The sequence below is a fragment of the Lucilia cuprina genome, chromosome 4 (assembly GCF_022045245.1).
Source record: "Lucilia cuprina isolate Lc7/37 chromosome 4, ASM2204524v1, whole genome shotgun sequence".
NCBI lineage: Eukaryota > Metazoa > Arthropoda > Insecta > Diptera > Calliphoridae > Lucilia > Lucilia cuprina.
Window position 1 is genome coordinate 5,052,805 of NC_060952.1, and position 25,668 is coordinate 5,078,472.

General features: G+C 26.6%; 1 protein-coding gene across 2 annotated transcripts; it reads left to right on the forward strand.

The window, feature by feature from the left end:
- The first annotated feature begins 13,251 nt into the window (after positions 1-13,251).
- Positions 13,252-24,300, forward strand: LOC111675469 (sideroflexin-1-3). Of its 2 annotated transcripts, none has more exons than XM_023436235.2 (8): positions 13,252-13,408; positions 18,206-18,556; positions 20,988-21,105; positions 21,221-21,296; positions 21,412-21,497; positions 21,570-21,697; positions 21,778-21,935; positions 23,550-24,300. In XM_023436235.2, exons 2-8 carry the CDS (start codon positions 18,244-18,246, stop codon positions 23,634-23,636), a joined length of 966 nt encoding a protein of 321 aa, XP_023292003.1. In that variant the 5' UTR covers positions 13,252-13,408; positions 18,206-18,243; the 3' UTR covers positions 23,637-24,300. The 2 variants fall into 2 exon arrangements, with proteins under 2 accessions (XP_023292003.1, XP_046805455.1); XM_046949499.1 differs by having other exon boundaries at positions 13,265-13,404; positions 18,203-18,556.
- The last annotated feature ends 1,368 nt before the right edge of the window (positions 24,301-25,668 follow it).

Here is a 25,668-nt window from a genome sequence, read left to right on the forward strand (position 1 = left end):
TATATATTATATTTAAATATAAAAAAAAAAGATTTTTTAAAAAATCTAAGAAAAAAACTCAACTTCTTAAAATTATTATTAATAAAATCTATTAAAATAATTTTATTTAAACAAATGTTAAACAATAATTTATGCTCTGTATTTATAACTTGCCCTTAATCAAACATTTCCTGCAATGAAAAAAAAAATATCAATGAGTTAAAAGTAATTTATAAAAGGACATTTTTTTCAACAAATTTCTTAAAATTAAAAGTAATTTTCAAGCAATACATTAAAATAAATAAAATAAATTACTTCTTAAATTTAGTATAAATTATGTTTAACTAACTGTCATTAAAAGTTTACAATTTGGAAAAATGTTCATTAAGTAGGGCTCGAATTCTAGCCAAAATGATCCTTAAATTAATAACTCTATGTCTGATTAATAATTATATATTTATGATTTCTTTAAACTATTTGCTAATTAAACCAAATTTTAACATAAATTCCATAAAATTATCTTCTTATGACATTAATACTATTAGACTAGTGTCTAGTATTGTCTAGTGTATTAACTGAACTATGAACTAGTTTACAGACTGAGCTATAGTTTATTATCTAGGACTACTAGTCGATTAGCTATTCAAGTGACTTATTGACTAATCCATGAACAAATGTAATATCTCTGGACAGGTCTTTTGACTAGACCATGGACTAATGTTTGCACTAGCCAATTGACAAATTTATCGAGAAGTCTGATCAGTAATATATGGACTAGTCTGAATCGACAAGAGTATAAACTAATTTATACACAAGCTTATAAACTACACAAATGACTAGTCTATCTTCAAGTCTATGGACTAGTATACCGCTGGTCTATAGACTAGTATATCGCTAGTTTATGTCTATTGTATGAAGTAACCTTTTTTTATAGACTAGTCTTTAGACTGCTATATGGACAATTCAATAGATTATTCTATGGCACTAATTTGAGCATTAGTCTTTTTTATTATTCTGATTAGTAATATATGTACTTACTAGTATATCGCTAGTCTATGCTTATGAACTACTTTATGGTCTAGTCTACTGACTAGTTTATTGCAAAGTCTATGAACTAGTCTATCGACTAGTATGTATATGGACTTGTCTATAGAATATTTCATATAATCTATAGACTAATTTGTGCCCTAGTGTAGGAATGATGTATAGATTAGTCTATTGACTGGACTACTTACTAGTTTATTGACTAGTCTATTGAGCAATCTATGGACTAGTACTTATCAGTTTACAAGTCTATAGTCTATCTACTAGGCTATGTCTACTTACTAGTTTATGGACTAGTCTACTGACTAAGAACTAATCTTTGTCCCAATCTATTGATGCATGGACTAGTCTATTGCCTAGGCTATGGACTATTATATCGCTTATCTATGTCTGTTGACGAGTTAATTGAGACTAGTATGAGGAACAGTCAATATAGTACTAATATGTGCACTGAATAATCCATATAATCTATGGACTAATATGTGCCCTAGTCTAGGAATGATGTATGAATTAGTCTATTCATATTCCAATTCCAGTCTATGGACTGGTCTATTTACTAGTTTATGTGCTAGCATATTGAACAATCTATCGACTAGTATATGGACTAGCTTATGGACTAGTCTATGTACTAATCAGTCCACTAGTTCACAGTTCACTTCTATTCTATATCTATTGACTAGTTTATGGACTAGTCTACTGACTATGGACTAATCTGTGTCCTAGTCTATTGATACATGGAATAGTCTATGACCTAGACTTAGGACTAGTCTATGTCTATTGACTAAACTGTACTAATCTGTACACTAGTTTATAGTTAATGTATGGATTAGTGAATTGACTAGTCTATGAAGAGGTCTATTGTTTAGTTAATGGACTAGGCTATGGATTAGTATATCACTAGTCTATATATATTAACTATTTTATGAACTAGTTAATTGAGCAGTCTATGGACTAGTCTATTGACTTGTATATGTCTATATAGTTGATGTATGGACAAGTCTTATAAGTAATGTACGGACCGATATACTGGACTATTAACTAGTCTTTTAACTAGTGAATTGACTAGTCTATAAAATCGACTAGTTTTATACTTAATACGCCCATAGACTAGTATATCGCTTATTCTATGGACTAGCATATTTCCTAGTCTGTAGACAAGTCTTTCGCATAGACCATTGACTAGTAAATTATCTAGTTCATCCACTAGTATATTGACCAATATTTGGGCTAATCTGTGGACTATACTACTGACAAGTCGATATAATAGATTAGACTCGAATCGATTGACTAGTGTATCACCCAGTCTATGGACCATTTTTTCGGTTTAAATTGATCTTGGTTATTTATAACAGAAAAGGTTTAAAGCTTTAAAGATTTTTTTTAAATAAAGAGTATAAAATATTGTTTATTATTTTATTATGTTTTAAATACGTTTTTTTACGTAAAACATTTTAATAAAACTAAATTATATAAAAAAAAACTTTCAAGTCAATTTTTTTCTCAACTAATTACAAGTTCAATTTTTTCTCTAAAAGTTAATAAAAGTCAAAGAAAACAAAAGTCAATTTATTTTAATTTTATTCAAATAAAATTTCTTTATAAAAAATTTTTCGTATTTATTAAGTAGAAATAAATTAAAATTGTGTATGTTTAAAATAAATCATTAAATTAAATGTTAAATTGTTATAATTTCTATTTAATATTTAAAAACAAAAAATCTTTAAAAAAAAAAATACCAAAAAAACTCTCTATGTCTATAAATATTTTTGAAAAATAAAAAACAAAAAAGATTTAATTAATTATTAAAGAAAAACTGGCAACAATAATTACTATTAAAAAAATATAAATTTATAATTAATAACTATATTAAAAAAAAAAAACTATATTTAATTCTAAAAATTTATTTAATGTGTTAAACAATTCATTAATTATTAAAAAAAAATATTAAATTTATTTTTAAATTACTCCCCAAAAAGTAGCTTTTAAGTTATTTAAGTTTGCTCATAAATATTATTATTAATAATACAAAAACAAATTTATTTTATTTATAAATATTATAAAAATCAAAAACTGCATTTCTGTTTAACATAAATCTTCTATACTCCACAAGTCTTTCTGATATTAACCGAAAAAAGCGTTAAATTACAAAAACAACTATAACAATCTTTAAAGTTTTCAAAAAACTTTTGAAACTACCTACCAATAAAAAACATTCCAGTTAAATTTAAACTTCCCTCTGTTACAATAAAACATTAAACTTCTCTTAAACTTAGCAGATATAATAAAACCAAACTAAACAATCTAATAACAAATCAAATTTTATTTTAAGTAAATGTTTTACATATAAAAAAACATTAACTAACTAAATACAATTCCATCGGTCAATTTATAGTTTCAATTATTAATTTACTTAGCAATAATATAAATAAAACAATAACAATAATAATGTAACATATTATATTAAATATTTAATACATACAGACATATAAATAATAAAATAAAACAAAACCTTGCACTTCATAGACATTTATACAACAAACAAATAGCAAACAACTGCAATAATTAAAAAAAAAAACATATACAAAATGCATATAAATATAAACTTATTTAAATAATTACAAAATAAACAAAAAATAATAATAAACAAAATATACCAGTTACATGTTAAAAACAAATGTTTTATATTTATTTTATTTTTTAAACCATTTAAACTGTGTCTAAATTACCAGAGTAGCACTGTATTGTAGTAATCAGTAACAGTTCTGCCATCCATCGGTATTTGTAGTTTATATACTGCATACTGTATACTAGTTTATATACTGTATACTTTATACTAACTATACCATAGACTTATGTTCGTAATTTCAACAAATAGATATCTAAAGTGTAAAATAACTAGTAGATAACTTTACCAAAGGGGTAAGTTGACATGTATTTCAAATCAGTACCTTTGGATTAAAATTACCAAATATTTTTACACCAAAGGTAACTATGCACTTATAGATACCTATTTGTTGAAATTACGGGCATTAAGTATAGATTATAGAATAAGTAGACTAAAGTGTATACTATAGACTATACTCTAAACTATATTGAAGACTATTAAAAGTAGACTAGACTATATACCGGGGTATAGATTAGAGTGTTTACAAGAGTATAGACTAGACTATACTATAGACAAAACTATGCCATAGGCAATATAGTACAGCCTAAACACAATACTGCAGATTGCACTATATACTAGATCATATAATACATTATAGACTAAAGTATAGAACATATTATAGACTAGAATACATACCAGACTATAGACCATACTAGACTTCAGTCTACTCTATATTATATTTTATAGTTTATACTAGACTGTAAACTAGACTATAGACTAGACTATAGATTAGACTATAGACTAGACTATAGACTAGACTACAGACTAGACTATAGACTAGACTATAGACTAGACTATAGACTAGACTATAGATTAGACTATAGACTAGACTATAGACTAGACTATAGACTAGACTATAGACTAGACTATAGACTAGACTATAGACTAGACTATAGACTAGACTATAGACTAGACTATAGACTAGACTATAGACTAGACTATAGACTAGACTATAGACTTGACTATAGACTAGACTATAGACTAGACTATAGACTAGACTATAGACTAGACTATAGACTAGACTATAGACTAGACTATAGACTAGACTATAGACTAGACTATAGACTAGACTATAGACTAGACTATAGACTAGACTATAGACTAGACTATAGACTAGACTAGACTATAGACTAGACTATAGACTAGACTATAGACTAGACTATAGACTAGACTATAGACTAGACTATAGACTAGACTATAGACTAGACTATAGACTAGACTATAGACTAGACTATAGACTAGACTATAGACTAGACTATAGACTAGACTATAGACTAGACTATAGACTAGACTATAGACTAGACTATAGACTAGACTATAGACTAGACTATAGACTAGACTATAGACTAGACTATAGACTAGACTATAGACTAGACTATAGACTAGACTATAGACTAGACTATAGACTAGACTATAGACTAGACTATAGACTAGACTATAGACTAGACTATAGACTAGACTATAGACTAGACTATAGACTAGACTATAGACTAGACTATAGACTAGACTATAGACTAGACTATAGACTAGACTATAGACTAGACTATAGACTAGACTAGACTATAGACTAGACTATAGACTAGACTATAGACTAGACTATAGACTAGACTATAGACTAGACTATAGACTAGACTATAGACTAGACTATAGACTAGACTATAGACTAGACTATAGACTAGACTATAGACTAGACTATAGACTAGACTATAGACTAGACTATAGACTAGACTATAGACTAGACTATAGACTAGACTATAGACTAGACTATAGACTAGACTATAGACTAGACTATAGACTAGACTATAGACTAGACTATAGACTAGACTATAGACTAGACTATAGACTAGACTATAGACTAGACTATAGACTAGACTATAGACTAGACTATAGACTAGACTATAGACTAGACTATAGACTAGACTATAGACTAGACTATAGACTAGACTATAGACTAGACTATAGACTAGACTATAGACTAGACTATAGACTAGACTATAGACTAGACTATAGACTAGACTATAGACTAGACTATAGACTAGACTATAGACTAGACTATAGACTAGACTATAGACTAGACTATAGACTAGACTATAGACTAGACTATAGACTAGACTATAGACTAGACTATAGACTAGACTATAGACTAGACTATAGACTAGACTATAGACTAGACTATAGACTAGACTATAGACTAGACTATAGACTAGACTATAGACTAGACTATAGACTAGACTATAGACTAGACTATAGACTAGACTATAGACTAGACTATAGACTAGTTATAGACTACACTATAGACTAGACTATAGGCTAGACTATAGACTAGACTATAGGCTATACTATAGACTAGACTATAGGCTATACTATAGACTAGACTATAGACTAGACTATAGTCGAGACTAGACTATTGACTAGAATATATACTAGAATATAGACTATACTATATACTAGATTATAAACTATAATATACACTAGACTATACATTGGAATGTACTAATATGGTCTAGTCATAGACTAAACTAAAAACTATATTACATTGTAGCCTAAATTATGCAATAGACTATACTATACTGTAGACTAGACTATAAACTAAACTATACTACTAAATTATATATTTGTATAGAATATAGACTAGGCTATAAACTAGACTATAGACTAAACTTAGACTAGATTGTATAGTAGACAAGATTATAGACTACACAGAGTTGAAAAATGTACACGCTTGGTAAAATATACACCCGCATATAGACATACGCGCGACAACACTACGTTATTGCTGTAATTTTGTTGCAACTTTGTTGAAATTTAAATTTTGTACACATCCATTGTCTCGCGTCAATTTAGTACCAGGCGTGTTCCTGTTTAGCCGTCTGTGTAGACTATACACTAAACCATACTGCAAACTAGATTATAAACTAGTCTACATACTAGACCATAAACTAAGCTATATTATAGACTAAACAATAAGAAAAATCATATGCTTATTTATAAACTAGACTATACACTAAATCATGAACTCTATTGTAAACCGTAACTCAGACGGTAGTTGTTTGGATGATCAATGAACAACATAGAGTTAAACTGAATAATTAGATCTAGTATTTTTCAAATATGTAATACACCTTAATTCATTTTTGTAAAATTTAGAAAGATTTCCAACCAAATTGTCTTAATGGTGAATAATAGTATTATAAAACTGTTACTGATGATACATTAAAACGATAACTGTGCTACAAATATTACAAAATATAAAACACAAACTTTTTGGTTTATGTCTAGAGTAAATTAGTTTCTTATATTGATTTGGAACTTGGCTAAATACATAAACAACCAAAACAGCACTGTTCAATTAAAAAAAGTATAAAAAATAAATAATTTATAACAAAATACATGTATACACCCACTCACTATCTCTGCCTGAAAAATAATATAAAACAATAATCCATACATACATACATAATACGTACATACATACATATTCATCAAAATTCCCTTTAAGTACATACATATTTATAGTTGAAAAATATTTAAAAATATAAAAAATTTTTTATTTTTAATAAAAAAACACAAAATAATTGTTACTTTTACCTGATAATTAATCCTGAACTTAAAATTAAAAGAAAAAACCTTAAAACTATTTAAGATTTAAATGATTTATGTATTTTAGTTTGTAATAAACACTACTATATACAAAACCAACAAATTAAACATTATATACTTACAACATAAATGTATTTACCAAAACAAAAACAACCCCTACAAAACATTCTACATATTTATTAAAACACAATATTAAATACAATAAATAAATTTTAAATTGAAAATTTATGTATAAATAAATAAAAAATAAAATTATACTCAAAATCCAAATAATATAAAATAATAATAATGAAAAATGCAAAAAATAAAAAGATAAATTAAAAGAAAAAAATAAAATAAATAATATTGTACAATGTTTACTGTTGATGTTATGTTAGTTTATTAATAAAACAATTAAACAATAATACAAATAATAAATAAATTTCACTATATACACAATTACAAACACATATACAACATGATATGATAATTTATTATTATAAATTAATGACAACAATAATAAAAGAATAATAACAGCAGTAATAAATAAACAAATAAATTAATAAAAAAATAATAAAATAAATTACAAGAAAACATTTCTGATAAAAAATTCTATTATTTGCAAACTGCATTTGTCAACTTATAGATATATAAAAATAGTATACAGACTAACCATTCTGTTCACTAACATATGGTTTACTATAGCGACTAGACTATGGACTAGATACTATAGGTTAGTGAATGGACTAGTCTATATATATAGGTTTTTCTATGGACTTCAGAATACCCTATTGATTTATACAATACCATTGACTACTTTATCGACTACACTATGGAATAGTAAATTGACAAGTTTATGGACTATCCTGCCACCACATGTACATAGCGTCAAATCTATTGACTGCTCCCTTAACTAAATTATGGACTTATATACTTATTGACTAGATTAATTAACTAGTCTCTCATGATTAGATTATAAACTAATCTATTGACTAGTGTTTGGGATACTACTTACATAAATAGACTATAAATATTGAATATACCATGACCTAGCCCAATTACTAGAATATAAGCTAGTCTTTTAACTAGACTATGGAATAGTTTATTGACTATTTTCTATCCAATGAATTACTTTATGGACTACTAGCTAGTATATCAACTAGTCTATGTAGTAATCAATTGATTAAATTATAGAATCTATTGACAGTCCCATATTATATTGACAAGTCTATGTACTTACATATTAAATGTTTTATGTAGAACTTTATTGACTAGCTTTAGGCTAACTGCACTATAGGTCATTCTATTATATGGACTAGCCTATTGTCAAGTCTATGGACTACTTAAGCTATGTATACACGGTTGTCAGATCTTACAAAAATATTTAGAAAATATATAACAACCGTGTCTTGCAAAGTTGTCAGAAAAAGAATTGTCAGTATATTATAAAACAATAACATTATCAATTAATTTACAATCGTGTGAACACATTACGTTACCATTGTCAGATAATTGTCTGACAATTATCAGATGTGCGAATTTTATGCATCTGGCGATGGAATCATTGTCAGATAAATGTTTTCTAATAACTACACTTTATATTGATAGAGCATATACATCTAAAATATTATCTGGCAACTTTTGCCATTCCCCAATCTTACAACAGTCTGAACTGACAGGATTTGTTGACAGATACGTTTATTGCCTGGCAATGAAATTATAAGGTTTTCTTAGAATCATAAGAAGTTAAAATTTACCTATTGCTAACAGTTGTTCATTGTCAGCACATTGTCAGGTCTGTTGTATGATCTGACAGCCGTGTATACATAGCTTAAAATAAATATTTTTTATTAATAACACGATGCATTAAAAGATTGTATACAACTTAAATAAAATCTGACCACTTTTTTCATAGAACAATCTGACAACAGGTGGAACAGACATTTTTTGTTGACAAATAAATTTATTGTCTAACAATAAAATTGTAAGGTTTTCTTACAATCGACTGAATTTACCTATTGCTAACAATTTTTCATTATCAGTACATTGTCATTACAGTGTCAGAAGATCTGACAACAAGTTTAGCAAAAGTTTATAACATAGAATATAATGTTTAACATTGAAATAGAGAAGAGGTAAGTAGGGTAAATGTACCAATAGTCGGCAGTTTAACTTTTTTCTCTTTTTCAAACTATCCCCCTAAAGAGTCGGTAAATGTTATTACGATGATTTTTAGTTATTTCAATTATGTGTTTAGTTAAGTTTTAGATCTATTTACCTTTTTTGAAAAACAAATAACTAGTTTTTAGTAATTTGTAAATTTTGTTAAAAACTCCACATTTTCCAATAGTCGGCACCAGTGTTCCTAAGTTCGACAAAAAATGTCCCTATAGTCGGCAGTAGATTTTTTGTTTGAAAAAATCATATTTATTTATAGAAAAAAGTGATATATACACAATTTTCCAAAGAAAATATTTAATTAAATTTTTTCTATAGAAATAACTGTAATAATATCGTTTTTTCTGTAGAAAAATATGTTATGAACATAATTATAATTGTAATAAGTATACATAATAACATTTTTTTTCTATAGAAAAAGAGTTATACATGCAATTTTCTGTACAATATTATATTTTTTGTTAGAGAAAAAAGTAATTTTTTATAGGGAAAAGTGTTATATGTACTGTTTTTTAAAGAAAATCTTTTATAAAAATATGCAATTTCCTATAGGAAAAAATTTAACGTAAGTTTCATAGAGGATATTATAATAAGAACACTTTTCTGTAGAAAAATTGTCATACTAGGAATTTTCTATAGAAAAAAAAAAGTTATACTCATAATTTTTTTGTAAAAACACAGTTAAGAAGCAATTTTGTTAGAAAAAATTTTAATATGCAAAATTTTTAATAGAAAAAACTGTTATACACATATTTTTTGTATAGAAAATTATATTCTGTAGTAAAAAATTGTAATCTTCTGTAGAAAAAGCTATTATAGAAGTAATTTTCTGTAGGAAAAAAAGGGTATACACACAATTTTTCATAGAGAAAACTGATATACACATAATTTTTTGTATCAAAAATTGTTATACATAAAATTTTCTATAGAAAAAAATTGTATACACATAATTCTCTATAGAAACAAATGTTGTACAATCAATTTTCTATAGAGGAAATTGTAATATACATAAATTTTTATAGAGAAGTGTTATACATAATTTTTTTACAAAAATAACTGTTATACATATAATTTTTGAAGAGAAAATTGTTATATAGAAATTTTACATAGTAATATACCCAATTTTCTATAGAGAAATAATAAATTTTAGAGTGCCGACTATAGAATACGTATGATCGAACTTAATACCCAGTAGTCGGCACCCCTATGCCGACAATAAGAATTCATAAAAAATTGTGTTCCTAATGGCGGCAGCGATTAAAATTACAAAAAAATATATTTTTAACTAACTTTTTCACTTTAAATTGAATATTTCAACTGTTTTCTTTCATTTAAATCAATTTTTGTCAAATAAATCATTTAATTTCATATAAATATTCACTTGTTTAAGGTGGCACTAATACTAAATTTTTTTTAAGAAAACTGACAGTACTACAAATGCTGCAAAGCTGTCACTAAAAAACGTCAAATATAGAGGAAATTAGTAATCCTACTTAAATTTACTCATTTCATAAAGCAAAAAGACCATATTTTCTATGAAATATAGATCAAACCTTAATAAATTTGTACAGCTTTTCTTATTTATTTACATTTTTATGTAAAAGATGCCGACTACTGGGTGATGCCGACATTAGGTGCATTTACCCTACTAATTTATAAAATTACTATTACTTTCCTTAGATATGAAAAATTTCTGACAGTGTACTAAAAAACATTCATCAACAACTTCTATCGCAAACAATTGATATCTTTCTTCTTTTTTCTTTAACATTTTTGTTTATTTCTTTAACTAAGAAAATTTTCCATAAATATTTACTACTCAATTCGCTCAGCATTTAAAAATTTACTCCCAAAAACTCTCGCCCTTTGAAACACATATATAAAAAATACTCAAATTGTTATTGATAAGAAACAAGAAAATGAGTACAATAAAAAATAAAATAAAAAAACAACAACCACCGATTTATTATATTTCGTTGTTGTTATATTCTATTAAGAATTATTAATGACCAACGAATTCTTGATGAGAAAATTGCCAGATTATTCCTAAATAAAGGTTCCCTAAAAAAGAAAACAAAAACTCCCAAATGACCCTAAGTTTATTTAAAATTTTTGACCAAAGTTATTCCAAATCAAATCTTTCGAATTATTCGAAACCTGATTTTTTTAGTTCACTCTTCTTTTACCCTAATTTTATAAATTCAAATCCATTTGGCAGCCATGAAACAACTTGTCAGAATTTATTTAAAAATATAAACAAATTATTTTTGTAAAAATATGTCAATATATTAACATAAATAAATTTCTTACATATTTATCTTACAAATAAATTCTAAAGGGAAATGGACGCCAATGTTGAAGGTAAATTAAGCGGTAATAAATTCATTGCAAACTAATTGATTTTTAAAAAGTTTCAAATTATAAATTTTACACAAATCACAAATATATCGAGTTTATATACATTTTGAAGTAGCGAAATTGATAATTCGTTTGATTTGTAAGCTCAAGTCATTAAAAAATGTGTCGGCTCTACCACGACTGATGTCGTATTCCCTTCAAAATATAACGAACCAGGATTACTAACAGACAAAAAAAACCCCGATCTTTCTCAGCGGTGGCACTTTATACTTTAAGTTTCGTTTAATGTCAATAATTGGATTCAGAATGTTGTGGATAGATAATAGAATCTTACGCTAGATTTCGGAATTAGATTATGAGATCTAGGTTCTAAAACCGAGCTGGTCTGAAAGTGATTTATGTTATTATGAAGCTTATTTGTGGGAATTTTACAATGTGATAATATTGATATTAGGATACCTAATGCCATGTATACACACTTGTCAGATCTTACAACGTTGGCAAAAAAAATGTTTATAAAATGTGCAACAGACGTGTGAAATTTCAATTTTTATCTTACAACGTTGTTACAATGAGCATTGTCAGCATATCGCAAAAACAATAATACTGTCAGACATCTGACAATCGTGTAAACAGATTACGTTGCCATAGCCAGAAATTGTCTGCCAATTTTTATTGTAAGATATGGGAATTTTATGCATCTGTCAATGTAACCGTTTCAGATCTATTGGCAACACGATCAAAGTCTAACAATTTTTGCAATAGAATAATATGGCAACAGTGTGAATTGACGATTATTGTTGGCAGACGAATTTATAACCTGACAATGAAAATGTAAGGTTTTCTGAACTAAAACTTAGCTGTTGTTAACAATTTTTCATTTGCAGTACATTACCATTACATTGCCAGATCTTTCAATGTTGTAAGATCTGACAATCGTGTTTATATAGCTTAAATATCAAGGTCATATTCTGAGAGCTCCCCTTATAAAAGATATATTAGCATATCGAGGGACTATATTTAATAGTCTCTATCTAAAATAAAACAAGTTTTCAGGTTTTAAAATTTAGAATCTAAATGTTAGAAATCTTTGCAAAATTTACATTTAGTTGCTTCCATTGGGTTCCTATTGGACTTTTGCAAGCAGTCTGTAACGTTTATCATCTGAGAATTTAACAAGATATCAAAAAAAATGTTCAAAAATACCGTTAAATTTATTTAATACCAGCAAGTTATCACCTTCATCTGGCTACTCTGTTCTTACATAGTTATATTTTTTTTGAGAGTGTTTGAAAAGCTGGCAACAACAATTACACTCCATCGATTTTAAGCTTTTTCCACATCAAAAAAAAAAACGACGACAACAAGAGCAACCAACAACAACAACAACAACACCAAACATTTGCCAGCACAACATTGTATTTGTAATGTTTAGTTTAGCTTTCTGTTAAGAGTGTGAATGGAGCAGCAAATTAACTGCTGCTGTCGACAAACTAAAATCAGTTTTCACTCTACTGCCAAACCGGTCGAAACTCAATAGCAAATAAATAAAGATACAGAAAAGTACGTGAAATCTAACGGCGCGTGCAAAAATTATAAAAAAAGGTAAAAATTCTAAGCGTTTGAGAAAAAAAGAAAAGAAACTTGTGAATTTTTTTATGTTTGAAAGTAGAAAAAAAATATATATATATATATATGAAAGTGTGTGTATTATAGCCAATGTTAATGAATGCCATACGCTGGCTGTATAGTTCCCGAGTAACTTAATAATTAGACAGCTGGTTTTTGTAGTTAGTTTTAAAACGTTTTTATAACTATAAAGAGTTAATATTACAAACTTCTTTAGAAATGAGTAATATTTAGACAAAACTTGAAAATCAAATGTTTTAAATGTTTAAACAGAAAACATGTTAAATAATACATAATTTCACTTTAAATTATGTAACAAGTGATATTTTTTTGAAAAGAAAAAAAATATATACTTAAAAGCGATAAGAAACAAATGATGATTGACACTGTGGCCCTATTAATCGCCTCCTGCCTCCCATTTAATTTTCAATTGAAATCTTCTATAAATTTAAAGAAACTATTAACAACAACAACAACAATTACTGCTAGTACAAACAACTATTACTACACAGAGTTTAGTAAAATACATAATACTATTAGTAAAATACGAAAATCAGCATTTACTGCTTATAATCATTAAAATATTTACTACTTGTTGTTGTTGCTGCGTATATTATAGTTGTTGCTTTTTCCATATGAAAACCATTTATTTGACATTGGTCTTGAAAATTAAACAAAAACGGCCTGTTTTGTTTTAGAACAAAATTCTTCTCTTGTGTTGAACAACATGACAAAAATTTTGGGAAAAATCGTTATCACTGCTCGTGTTGTGTGTGTCTCCTCTGTACAATACTTTGTCGACATTGATATTTCATACTTTTGGAAATAGCAAACCACCACTAAAATTTCTATTAGTATACATTTTTTGTTGCGGAAATATAAACAAAATCTTCGTTTTTTGTGTGTTTAACGTTTAATCCAAAGTACAATAACAAAACTGGGAAATAAATAACGAAAGCCCCCCAAAAAAATCAATGAACTTTTACCGAAATTGTTGTTGTTACTAATGCTTAACCCTTTAAGTGTAAAAAGGATTTTTGAGTTTTTTAAAAACTATATACTTTGAACAAAATTTAAACAAAACTGTTGGAAAAACAAACAGATGCTTGGTATACCCTACGCTATACCCTACAATGTTAGACGACTAAGGATTTAAGCTTCTTAATGCGAGTTTTTCTGATAAAGATAATCTTCATTTTTTGGTTAAACCTGGTTTAATATATGTTTCGTGTTTTTCAGTTATCAGTAAAGTTACTTATTATCTTAGTTTAACTGAGAGTAATTGGCCAATTAAACTCAAGTTATAAGTGAGAAAACACAATTAACAAAAACAATAAAACAATGATTTCGGAAGAACGAAAACTTAATAATTTAAGTAAATTGCAATTTTCTGATTTATTTTGTTTTATGTTTAATTAACATTTTTCCAAAATTTTTCATTTTACAATAGTATTGTTTGCAAAAAACAGCTGTTCATTGTGTATGTTTTTTGAGTGAAAAGTTGGCAATACTAACAAAGTTAAGTGAGCTTAAATCTAAAACTAAAAAACACAATCATCGGTTAAAGTCCGCCTAAATTTGCTCCGAGTTTAATCTAACAGCAAGTTAACCCTAGTTTAACTGATGAGTAAGAAATCCGCCCTTAAAAGCTTAATTAGCTGGACAGAGAGAGTTAATACGAACTGGACTAAAACATATTAACTGATCAATTTTAGAACTGAACTCAGAATTAGAAGTCAAACAAATTATTTACGTTTATAACTCTAGAGTCAAACTTAAAGCACAGTTCCGTATATACTGAAATCGGTGCCGAAAACTTTAGTTTTCGGTGCCTTGGAGGTCTGAAGAAAGTCTACTTCTTTGGAAGTTCTTTTTTTTTAGGTCTTATACCACTATACTATAGAGGATAATATTGACTAGGAAAATCAGAGCTAGAGATATATAGTAGAACCATAAGCACAAAATTGTTACATCTATGAAACACTGGCTTTATAAATCTGTAATTAGACCAATTTCAACTTATTTTTCAATAACCTGGTGGATTTTTAAGACAAAAAGTGTTATATCAAACTCGTACCAAGAGTTTAACGTACATACTGTTCGGGTATAAGCGAAGCCATGAGCACTACGTCAACAAAGGCTGTAGAAAATGAGACGACATTTAAAGCCAAACGCCTCTTATCTGTAGGTTCATTAACTAAAGGCGGTTATAGGACATGAAATCAATGTATGCTAGACCCTTTTGACGTTTTCGATCGCATACTAGAATAACAGAATATTCCGGGAACTTTGAAAGACTAATCCCAGATAGATTATCACGATCAAGCGAAGCATTCGATCTAATACCAGTAGGCATTCTTTACTAATTTCTCCAAACTGGGGAACAAAACGGACTTGAGGTGTAGTATTGAAGACCCAGAAACAGGCTTATACTTATACTACGTCCGGGAAACCGGACGTAGTATAAACAGGCTTATACTTATACTACGTCCGGGAAACCGGGCAACGGAGCGCAAAACATGGCGGATAAAGGCTTATTATATATCTATGGATTTCAATATACATCCTCTTTTAAAACAAACTATATGCGGGCATTAGCCTAAGCATTTCAAATAAATAGTAAACATTTTTCTTAATATTAGAAGATCAAAGATATAGCGTAACCAGATTCAAGTTTGTTGCAATAGTTCCGATGTGGTTAGGAAATCTATGATGAAGAAAATATTCATCAATATTTCTAATGATAATGTATGAATATGTAAACGATTAGATCTCCGATCGTTTCAGAATACAAGCCCATTTATATACTTATATAGAGACAGTTTCCCAGACCAACTTCTTAACAACTGTTCGCTGTTGCTTCTAGGAATTATACATTTTTCTTTACTCCAGATATTTAGAAAAAAATTTTAATTCTTACTAATAATCTGAAGCAATTTATAAAAGTAAAATATAAAACAAATTTCTGCTAACACTATTAAATAAATTACATTTAAATAACAAAATATCGTATTACTATCATGTGGCGTTGAATTTGCATTTATAATAAAATCTCAATATTCAGCAATAAAAATTGAATTGACACATTTTCGATGACGACATATTAAATATGAATTGTTTACCGCAAAAATAAGTTAGTTAGTTAGTTAGTTAGTTTGAAAGGAGGATGTATACACATCAAATCCGAAGAAATACACCTAGGCCTCTATCGGGCCTGTTGTGCGCTCCTTAACCAGTGCCACGGGTGGGAATCGAACCCACCACCTCCGGTCTACCAGACTAGAACACTAACCACTAACCTACCGGAGGCCATAAAAATAAAATAAACAAATAATTTAATGTGTTTGCAAATATTACGACTTGAAAAAGTAAACCCCTCTAACCAAATAACTGAAACAAATTAATCTCGAAAGTAAATTTTTATAAAATGTTGGCGATAGTTATTGAAAAATTCTCTACGTTTGCACAAAGTGAAAGTGTAATTTTGAAACTTTCAAAATGGATTAGATTTGTTTCGCGAATCGATTTAGAGTTTCGAAAATTATAACGTTACCCAGTAAAAGAAGAACTTCCAAAGAAGCGAAAAAGAAGTAGAATTTACTCCATGGAAGTACTGAAAAAGACCTGAAGAAATGATGATTTTAACACAGGCTAGTCTTAGGAGAGATGTTCTTTTTATTTGATTCCAAATTCACTACATCTGAAGTCATTCCTAGGAAGTAATTTTGATGTTCTTTTTTTAGAAGTTATTATGAAGTGAAATTATAGAATACATCTTATTTAACAACTTTTTTCAGTACAAAAAATATACCTTTAATTTTAAACAAAATTGGATTCTTTTCGCTTCTTTGGAAGTCAATAAACATCACTTCCACGGAAGGTAAACAAATTCACTTAGTGCTATTTTTGAAGTGGTGATAAATGTTATTCTTTTGGAAGTACTTTGTTTTACTTTTGCTGGGTAGCAATTGTGAATGGTTTCTGATAATTTTTTATGAAGTGTTACTAACTGAACGACAGCTTGGTCATGTGGGTATATTGAAATTTAAAGCTGAACTACATATATTGATGCTATACTATACAACTGTCTATAAATATTTCATTTAACAATAGCATTTAAAACGAATGTTTAAAAATAAGTGTGTCTTCACGTTAATATGAACAATTATATTTCTAAATTTGTAAAATATTTTTAAATTAAAATAATTGATTTCTATATAGATCATAGGATCGATCCCATTATGTTTTTAATTTAAAACTCTTAGAGTCTAGACATGACCATAACAGCTTCCAAAGGAAAAAGTTTAAAGTCTTAAGTTGAAATATTATTAAAACAAACAACTCAGACTTTGAATCTTATTTGCTCGGTAAAGACAAAAGTTATTGGGATTACAAATATTAAACAACTAAAACTAGGGAAATATTTTAAAAATAAGCTTGAACTGATAACGTTTCTGATTACAGACAAGGCTACGGAATAGAGCAAAAAATAATTATTTCACAAAACAAGAGATAAACTTTGAGATCCCTTAATAAATCTCTAGACCCCCTATAAAGACAACAAATAAAATGGCGCATAATTAAAATTTAGTTTTATTTAGGCATTTTTTCTTGTTGTCAATACAAACTAATAAATTAAAAAAAAAAAAAAAAAAACAAACACGCGTTATAAATTGTCATTAACTGTAGACATATAATTTAATTGTTTTCATTAGATTGATAAGCCATTTGATAATTTTTTACTTATTTTTTGTATTTATGTTTCTTTTCAAGATTAAGTGCACTCCAGATCCACATAAAACTTTAACAACATGACAACATTGCCCAAAGTTGATATCGATCAGCCTAAATATGATCAAAGTACTTATATGAATCGTGCCAAACATTTCTTCCTCTTGACTAATCCTTTAAATTTATTGGCCTCGAATTCCGATTTGGAAAAGGCAAAGAGAATTGTTAATGATTATCGTGCCGGCAGACCAGTACCAGATGTTAAGAATGTCGATGAATTGTGGCGTGCCAAGTATTTGTATGATTCAGCCTTTCATCCCGAGACTGGCGAGAAGTCGTTGATCATTGGTCGTATGTCCGCCCAGGTGCCCATGAATACTTTGATTACTGGATGTAAGTAGAGAAAATTTTTATATAAAATTTTCGAAATTAAATGAAAAAGTTATCTTGGAATTGATTTTTTTCGAAACAAACAAATTTTGAATAGAAATTTCTGTTGTAAATTTCTATTAAGAATTGAGAATTTCAATACGAAAATAAGAAATTTCTTTAAAATTCAAAATTTATTATCAAAATTCAAAATTTATTGTAAACTTCTTTTTAAATTGAAAAAAAATATTTAAGAATTTTTATTCGAAATTAAGAATTTTTATTCGAAATTAAGAATTTTTATACGAAATTAAGAATTTCTATTCAAAATTAAAAATTTCTATTCGAAATTAAAATTTTTTATTCGAAATTAGGAATTTCTAATTGAATTTAAGAATTTCTATTAAAAATTAAAAATTTTTATTCGAAATTAGGAATTTTTATTTAAATTTAAGAATTTCTATTCGAAATTACAAAATATCCATTCGAAATTGTGGATTTTTATTCGAAGTTTATATTCTTCAAAACTTCCATTGAAAATTTATTTTCGAGATCAAATTAAAAATTTCTATCAAAATTGAAAACTCCTTCCTTTTTGAATTCGAAAATTTATTAGAAACTGAAAACCATTTTTTGGAATTGTCAATTTCACTTAGAAATTAAAAATCTATTCGAAGTTGAAAACTTCTATTCGATATTGAAAGTTTATTTTCGATATTTAAAACTACTTTCGCATTGAAAATTTATTTTCGAAATTTTAAATTTCTTTGATTTTTTTATTTTTGAAATTAATTTACAAAATTTTAAATTTTTTTCAAAAATATTTTCGAAATTGACAAGAAATTGAGGAATTGTTTTCGAAATTGAAAATCTTTATACGAACTATGAACGTTTATTCCATATAAAACATTTTTATCCGAAATTGAACATTTTTAACTGAAATTGACAAGAAATTGAAGAATTGTTTTTGAAATTGAAAATTTTTATTCGAAATTATGAACTTTCTCTTCAATATAGAACATTTTTATCCGAAATTAAAATTTTTTAACTGAAATTGAAGAATCTATACTCATTTTTTCGAAATTGAATTTTTTTATATGGAAAATTTTCTATTTTTTCTAAAAATTTTAATTTTTTTTTTTGAATTTCTAAATATTTTTAAAAATTTGTTTTTATGATTAAAATTAACAAAATTGAAAATTGTTTACAATATATTGACATTGAAATATATATTATCGAAATTGACAAGATATTAAGAAATTATTATCGAAAAACTCCACTTGAAATGGAAAAATTTTTATTCGAAATTTAAATTTTTTATTTGAAATTGAACATTTCGTTTTAAATCTAAATTGTTTTTTCGAAATCGAAAATTTCTTTATAAATTGAAATATTTCATTTCAAAATTATACCATTTTTTACGAAATTGAGAAATTCTATTCAGAAAACTTTACAAAGTCTTCTTTACTAATATTAATACTAAATTTAAAATTTCTTTTTATATTAAACTTTTTTTAAGAAATTGATTTTGTTTTGTAGTTGAACATTTCTATTTCGAAATAAGAATTTCCACTTGGAATTTTAAATTTAATATTCGAAGTTGAAGATTTCTGTTTGTAATTGAAAATTTTTTTTCAAAAGTGAACATTTCTATTCGAAGTTGGGACCTATTTATATTCAAAGTTAAAAATTTATTTCGAAATTAAAAATTTCTATTCAAAATTTAAATAATATCTAAACTGAATATTTCTATACGAAATTCTAATTTTGTATTCGAAATCTAAAATTTTTTAATTAAAAATTTCAAAAACTGTTTTAAAATTTTTAAGAGTTTCTATTTCAATTTTAAAATTTTTAGAAACATTTTTCTTCTTCATTTTATTTCTTTTCGAAATTGTTTTTTTCGAAATTGAAAATTTCTATACAATATTTTAAAATTTCTATTCAGAATAGGAATTTTTTTTCAGAATTGAAATTTTCTTTTTAGAATTTAAAATTTCTTAACAAAATTTTTTAATTCGAAATAGATTTTTTCGAAATTCAGATTTTTATTATAAAACTAAAATATTCTTTTCAAAATTGAGAATTTTAACTCAAAATGGAAATTTTCTGATAGAAATTCTCTTGAAATTTTATTAACGCGTCGTCATTTATTCTAAACACATGTGTAAACAATCTAAATAAATTACACAATCCACACCTTTCCCCTTCTTCCCATATATATTAAAAAATATTAATTGAATTATCAATGTCAAGTTCATTGTACGATCAAAATACACGTGCATGATGTTCGCTACACTTACATAAATTGAAAAATGTAAATATTACTATTCGCTAAACTTTCATTTTTCAAAATGTTTTGTTTGAATCACAAATTTCTTTTTATGTAAATTACTTGTAATTGTAATAATTGTTTTACGTTTTTATAATATTCTTTTGCGTATTTAAAACACAGGCATGCTTTCATTCTACAAAACTACACCGGCTGTTATATTCTGGCAGTGGGTAAATCAAACATTTAATGCCGTGGTCAACTATACAAATCGTTCCGGTTCTACACCCCTCTCTAAAGAGTAAGTTTTTATTTATTTATTCATTCATTAACCGATAATTGAGAGATTGTTTAGTTTAATTTGATTTAATTTAAATTTAACGAAATTTTGTGTATATTTTAACTATTTTTTTTAGACAATTGTTGACTTCATATGTTTTGGCTACTGGTGGTGCCTTGACCACAGCTTTATCATTGAACAGAATAGTTAAGGTGAGTTTTGAATTAAGAATTGAGGACCTTGAGAGTATATTCAAAAGAATTGAATCAGAAGTTTTCCATTTCTAACACCTTAAAGTGGTATTTAAATAAAAATTATTTATTCTAGAACTTGAACCCCTTGATCGGTCGTTTGGTACCTTTGGCTGCTGTGGCCGCTGCTAATTGCATCAATGTACCCATGATGCGTATGCAGTAAGTTTTATCATTTCGATATTAACAATGATTATAAAAATTTAATTAAAAAATTTCTTTTTACTACAACAGAGAATTAAAGAACGGTGTTACCCTTTTGGATGAACAGAACAATGAAATGGGCATCTCTAAGAAGGCCGCCGCCGTCGGTATTACCGCTGTAGTAGCCAGTAGAATAGCTATGGCCACTCCCGGCATGGGTAAGAATGATTTTGTCAATAAATTGTTATAAATTTTTATAAAAAAAAAAACTAACATATTTTTTTTTTTTGCTTTACAGTTTTAACTCCACTTTTGATTAACAAATTGGAAAAGGGTGGTTTCTTGAAACGTTTCCCCAAGGCTAGTGCTCCCATTCAAACCCTGTTCTGTGGCTTTGTTTTAATCTTTGCCACTCCCCTGGGCTGTGCATTCTTTAGTCAAAGAGCTGCCATAGATGTAAGTATTTGAAGAGAAATATTCGAAATTGAATATATTTTCTATTCCAAATTGATAATTTTTATTCGAAATTTTAAATTTCCAAACCACTTGGAAATTTATTTTTTTTTTTTTTTTTAATTGAAAAATTTCTTTTCAAAATTGAAAAAAATTTATTTTCAAAATTGAAAAAAATTTATTTTCGAAATTGAATATTTCTTTTCAAAATTGAAACATTTCTAAAGAAAAAAATCTCTTTTCGAAATTGAAAAGTTTATATTCGAAATGGAAAAATGTTTATTCGAATTGGAAAAATTTGTATTTGAAATTGAAAAATGTCTATAAAAATTTAAAATTTCTAAACGAAATGAAAAAATTTAAAACTCTCTTAAAAAATTTCAGTTTGAAATTAAAAAATTCTATTCCAAATTCGATATTTTGTTCGAAAATTGAAGGTGTTTGTTTGAAATTGTAAAATTTACATTCGAAATTTACAATTTAAAATTTTTGTGCAAAATTTTAAAGATTTTATTCGAAATTTTAAAATTTTTGATTAAAATTTTAAATTTTTTGTTCGAAATTATAATTTTTTTCTCTTTCAAATTGAATATTTCTCTTAAAATTGAATAATTTTCTTTCGAAATAAAACATTTTTTTCCGAAATAAAAATTCGAAATTGTAAATTTCCACTTAAAATTTAGAATTGTTTACAAACTTAAGCAGTTATGTTCGAAATGGAAGATTTTTTATTCATAAATAAATATTTTAATTCGAAATTGAAAGATTTCTATTCAAAATTCAAAAATATTCCATCGAAATCAATTTTTTTTCTAATTGAGAATTTTTTATTTAAATTAAAAAAAAATCCATTCGAAATAATTTTTTTCTCAAATTGGAAAATTTTTATTAATAACAAAAAAAACATTTTTTTGAAATTGAATCTCTTTTTAAAATTAAACATAAATTTCTTATTAAAATTTCGAAATTTTTATATGAAATTGAAAACTCTAAGTTTGAATTTGTAAGTTTCTATTAGACACTGAAAATTTATTCAAAATTGAAGATAGTTATTTAAATTTGAAAAAATTATATTCAAAATTAAAAAATTATATTTGAAATATTTCAAATTATTCAAATTTGAAATTTTCAACTAGAATAAGGGAAAATCTATTCTAATTGGAAAGTTTTTATTTAAAAGTGAAAATACTTTTTAAAATTGAAAATTGTTATTTGAAATTTCTTTAAAGATTTTAATATTTCTATTCAAAATTGAAAATTTATATTCAAAATTTGTAATTTTTTTGAATTTTAACTCGAATTTAAATTCGAAATTAAAAAAATAAATTGGAAATTAAAATTTTTCATTCGAAATTGAACATTTTTATTTGAAATTGAAATTTTTCATACAAAGTCAAAAAAAAAAAATTAATTAGATTTCAAAACGTACATTCGAAAATGAAAACATCTGTTCAAAATGGAAAATTTATATTCCAAATTGAGATTTCTTTCTGAAATTGCATAAATTCAAAATATTTTTTGGACTAGAAATTTTCTATATGAAATTAAAATGTTTTTATTAAAAATCAAAAATTTGTATTCGAATTTAACATCTAATTCTTTCTTTCCTATTTACAGGTTAAGAGCTTAGAACCCGAAGTCCAAGAATCTATTAAGAAGAAGAACCCAGAATTAACACAAGTTTGGTTCAACAAGGGCTTGTAAATTGACCTTGGCTTTTACCCAAGACAAACACACACATCCTCTGAACTTTATGCCAGCCAGCCAGCAGGAGTAATGCAAATAAGAGCTTAGCCATCTAACTAACAAATTATTATAAAGGAGAAAGAAAGAAAAAACGTTAAACTTTAAGTTAAATTTATACACACAACAACTATAAATGTGTTTTGACAATAATTTCATCAAAAGAAAAATATGAATAGTAATAGTTATGTTTACAACACAACATTGTTAATTAAGTTAATTAAACAATTTTAGATAAGAGAAGTTTTTGTGTGAAATACTCTCTCGAACATTTTAGCGTAAATATGTTTTTTCCAATTTGTTGCATTTACTTGTGTTCTTTTCTTCTTCCATAAGTTCCATAAGACAAATAGTCAAACAGATCATTCTCTATTCCAGAAACATTAAAATACCTCAGAGAAATTATACATATAAATAATAAAATAATTAACAAATATTTAAATATGTATTTATTGTAAGTTGATCATCACATTTAAGACAAGTAGTTTTTGTTAAATATCTAGTTTCTTTCTTATCGTAACATGTCTTAATTATTAGTTTTGTTTTAGGAATAAAAATAAAACATTTTGTTTAATTAAATGTTTAATTGTGTATTTGTAATAAATAAAAGAATTAATAATTTATACATACAAAGTATTATTTCTTTTAAAGGTTTGAAGAAGTTGACTGAGAAATTGAATAATTTTATTCGAAATTTATATTCTATTAGCTATAACCAGTAATTTTTGCTCAAATAGTTCCCCAGATATACGATTTTTGGATTGGATTATATATGGGCGTTGCCACGCTTTCTGTTGCAAATTCACCAATTGTTTCCAAATGTTAGAATAGTTTTATAGGAGGATATATACTACATCAAACCGAATGCAATTTATAACCCATAACTTCACAAGGATTATTAATTCATAAGAGAGGTTTTAAGCTCCCCCATTAAAGTTCGACCATTTTCCTTTAAAATGATCACTGGGATGTCAAATTTGTAAGTGTAAAATTGTATTTTAGCTCTAGTCTGCCCATTTTTCTTTAGTTCTTCATGCTAGATTCTAGCTCTAATAAATTCCTATATAAACGAAATGTTATGAATGCTAGTATAGAACTTGATTTTCCAGCTTTTAAGATGCAAGTATATTGAACATAATTATGAACTTTAAAGCCCTATTCTGGGTAAACCCCCAGAATTCTAATGGGCTTAGGTCAAATATTGGACCGATGTTACCCATTTAAAATAGGATTCGACTCTAGTGCAATCAAAATTGCGACCTGTACTTTGATACAAGGTTAACAAGCCCTTTTCGGGGTTTTAGTTGTATAGGGGCTTGATGGAATACTTTACCGATCATAACCATTTTCAATAGACTAGAAGATTTACAAATTTCATTGAATTATTTTCAAAAATGCGAGTTGTAGTTTGATTACAAGGTTTACATGCACGCACAGACGGAAGGACATAGCTAAATCGACTCAAAAATGATTCTAAGCCGATTTGTACATTTTAAGCTGGCGTAACCAATATTATTCATCACAAACCCAATATACCCTACCCACTAAAGCGATAATTAAAAAAATCTTTAAATTTAACCAAAATTCCCAAATCCCTTCTAAGGAAATTTAGAAACACATTTTGCGAAATTAAATAAATAACTAACTAACTAATGGCGGGTTTCTTACTCCTCAGTTAAACTAGGCTTAACTTGCTGTTAGATTAAACTCGGAACAAATTTAGGCAGATTTTAACCGATGATTGTATTTTTCAGTTTTAGACTTTTCACTCAAAAACATAAACAATGAACAGCTGTTTTTTTGTAAATAGTACTTTTGTAAAATGGAAAAATGTTAAATAAACATTTAAAACACTAATAAATAAAACAAAACAAATCAGAAAATTGCAATTTACTTAAAATATTAAGTTTATGTTCTTCAGAAATCATTGCCTTATTGTTTTTGTTAATTGTTTTTTTCTTACTTATAACCAGGGAAACCAAAATATGCAAAT

Excerpts from the sequence above, each read along its gene's own strand:
- LOC111675469 (XM_023436235.2), top strand. The coding sequence starts at position 18,244 with ATGACAACATTGCCCAAAGTTGATATCGATCAGCCTAAATATGATCAA. Across the intron at positions 21,698-21,777 it reads TATGGCCACTCCCGGCATGG|TTTTAACTCCACTTTTGATT; the intron begins GTAAGAATGATT and ends TTTGCTTTACAG. Across the intron at positions 21,936-23,549 it reads GTCAAAGAGCTGCCATAGAT|GTTAAGAGCTTAGAACCCGA; the intron begins GTAAGTATTTGA and ends TCCTATTTACAG.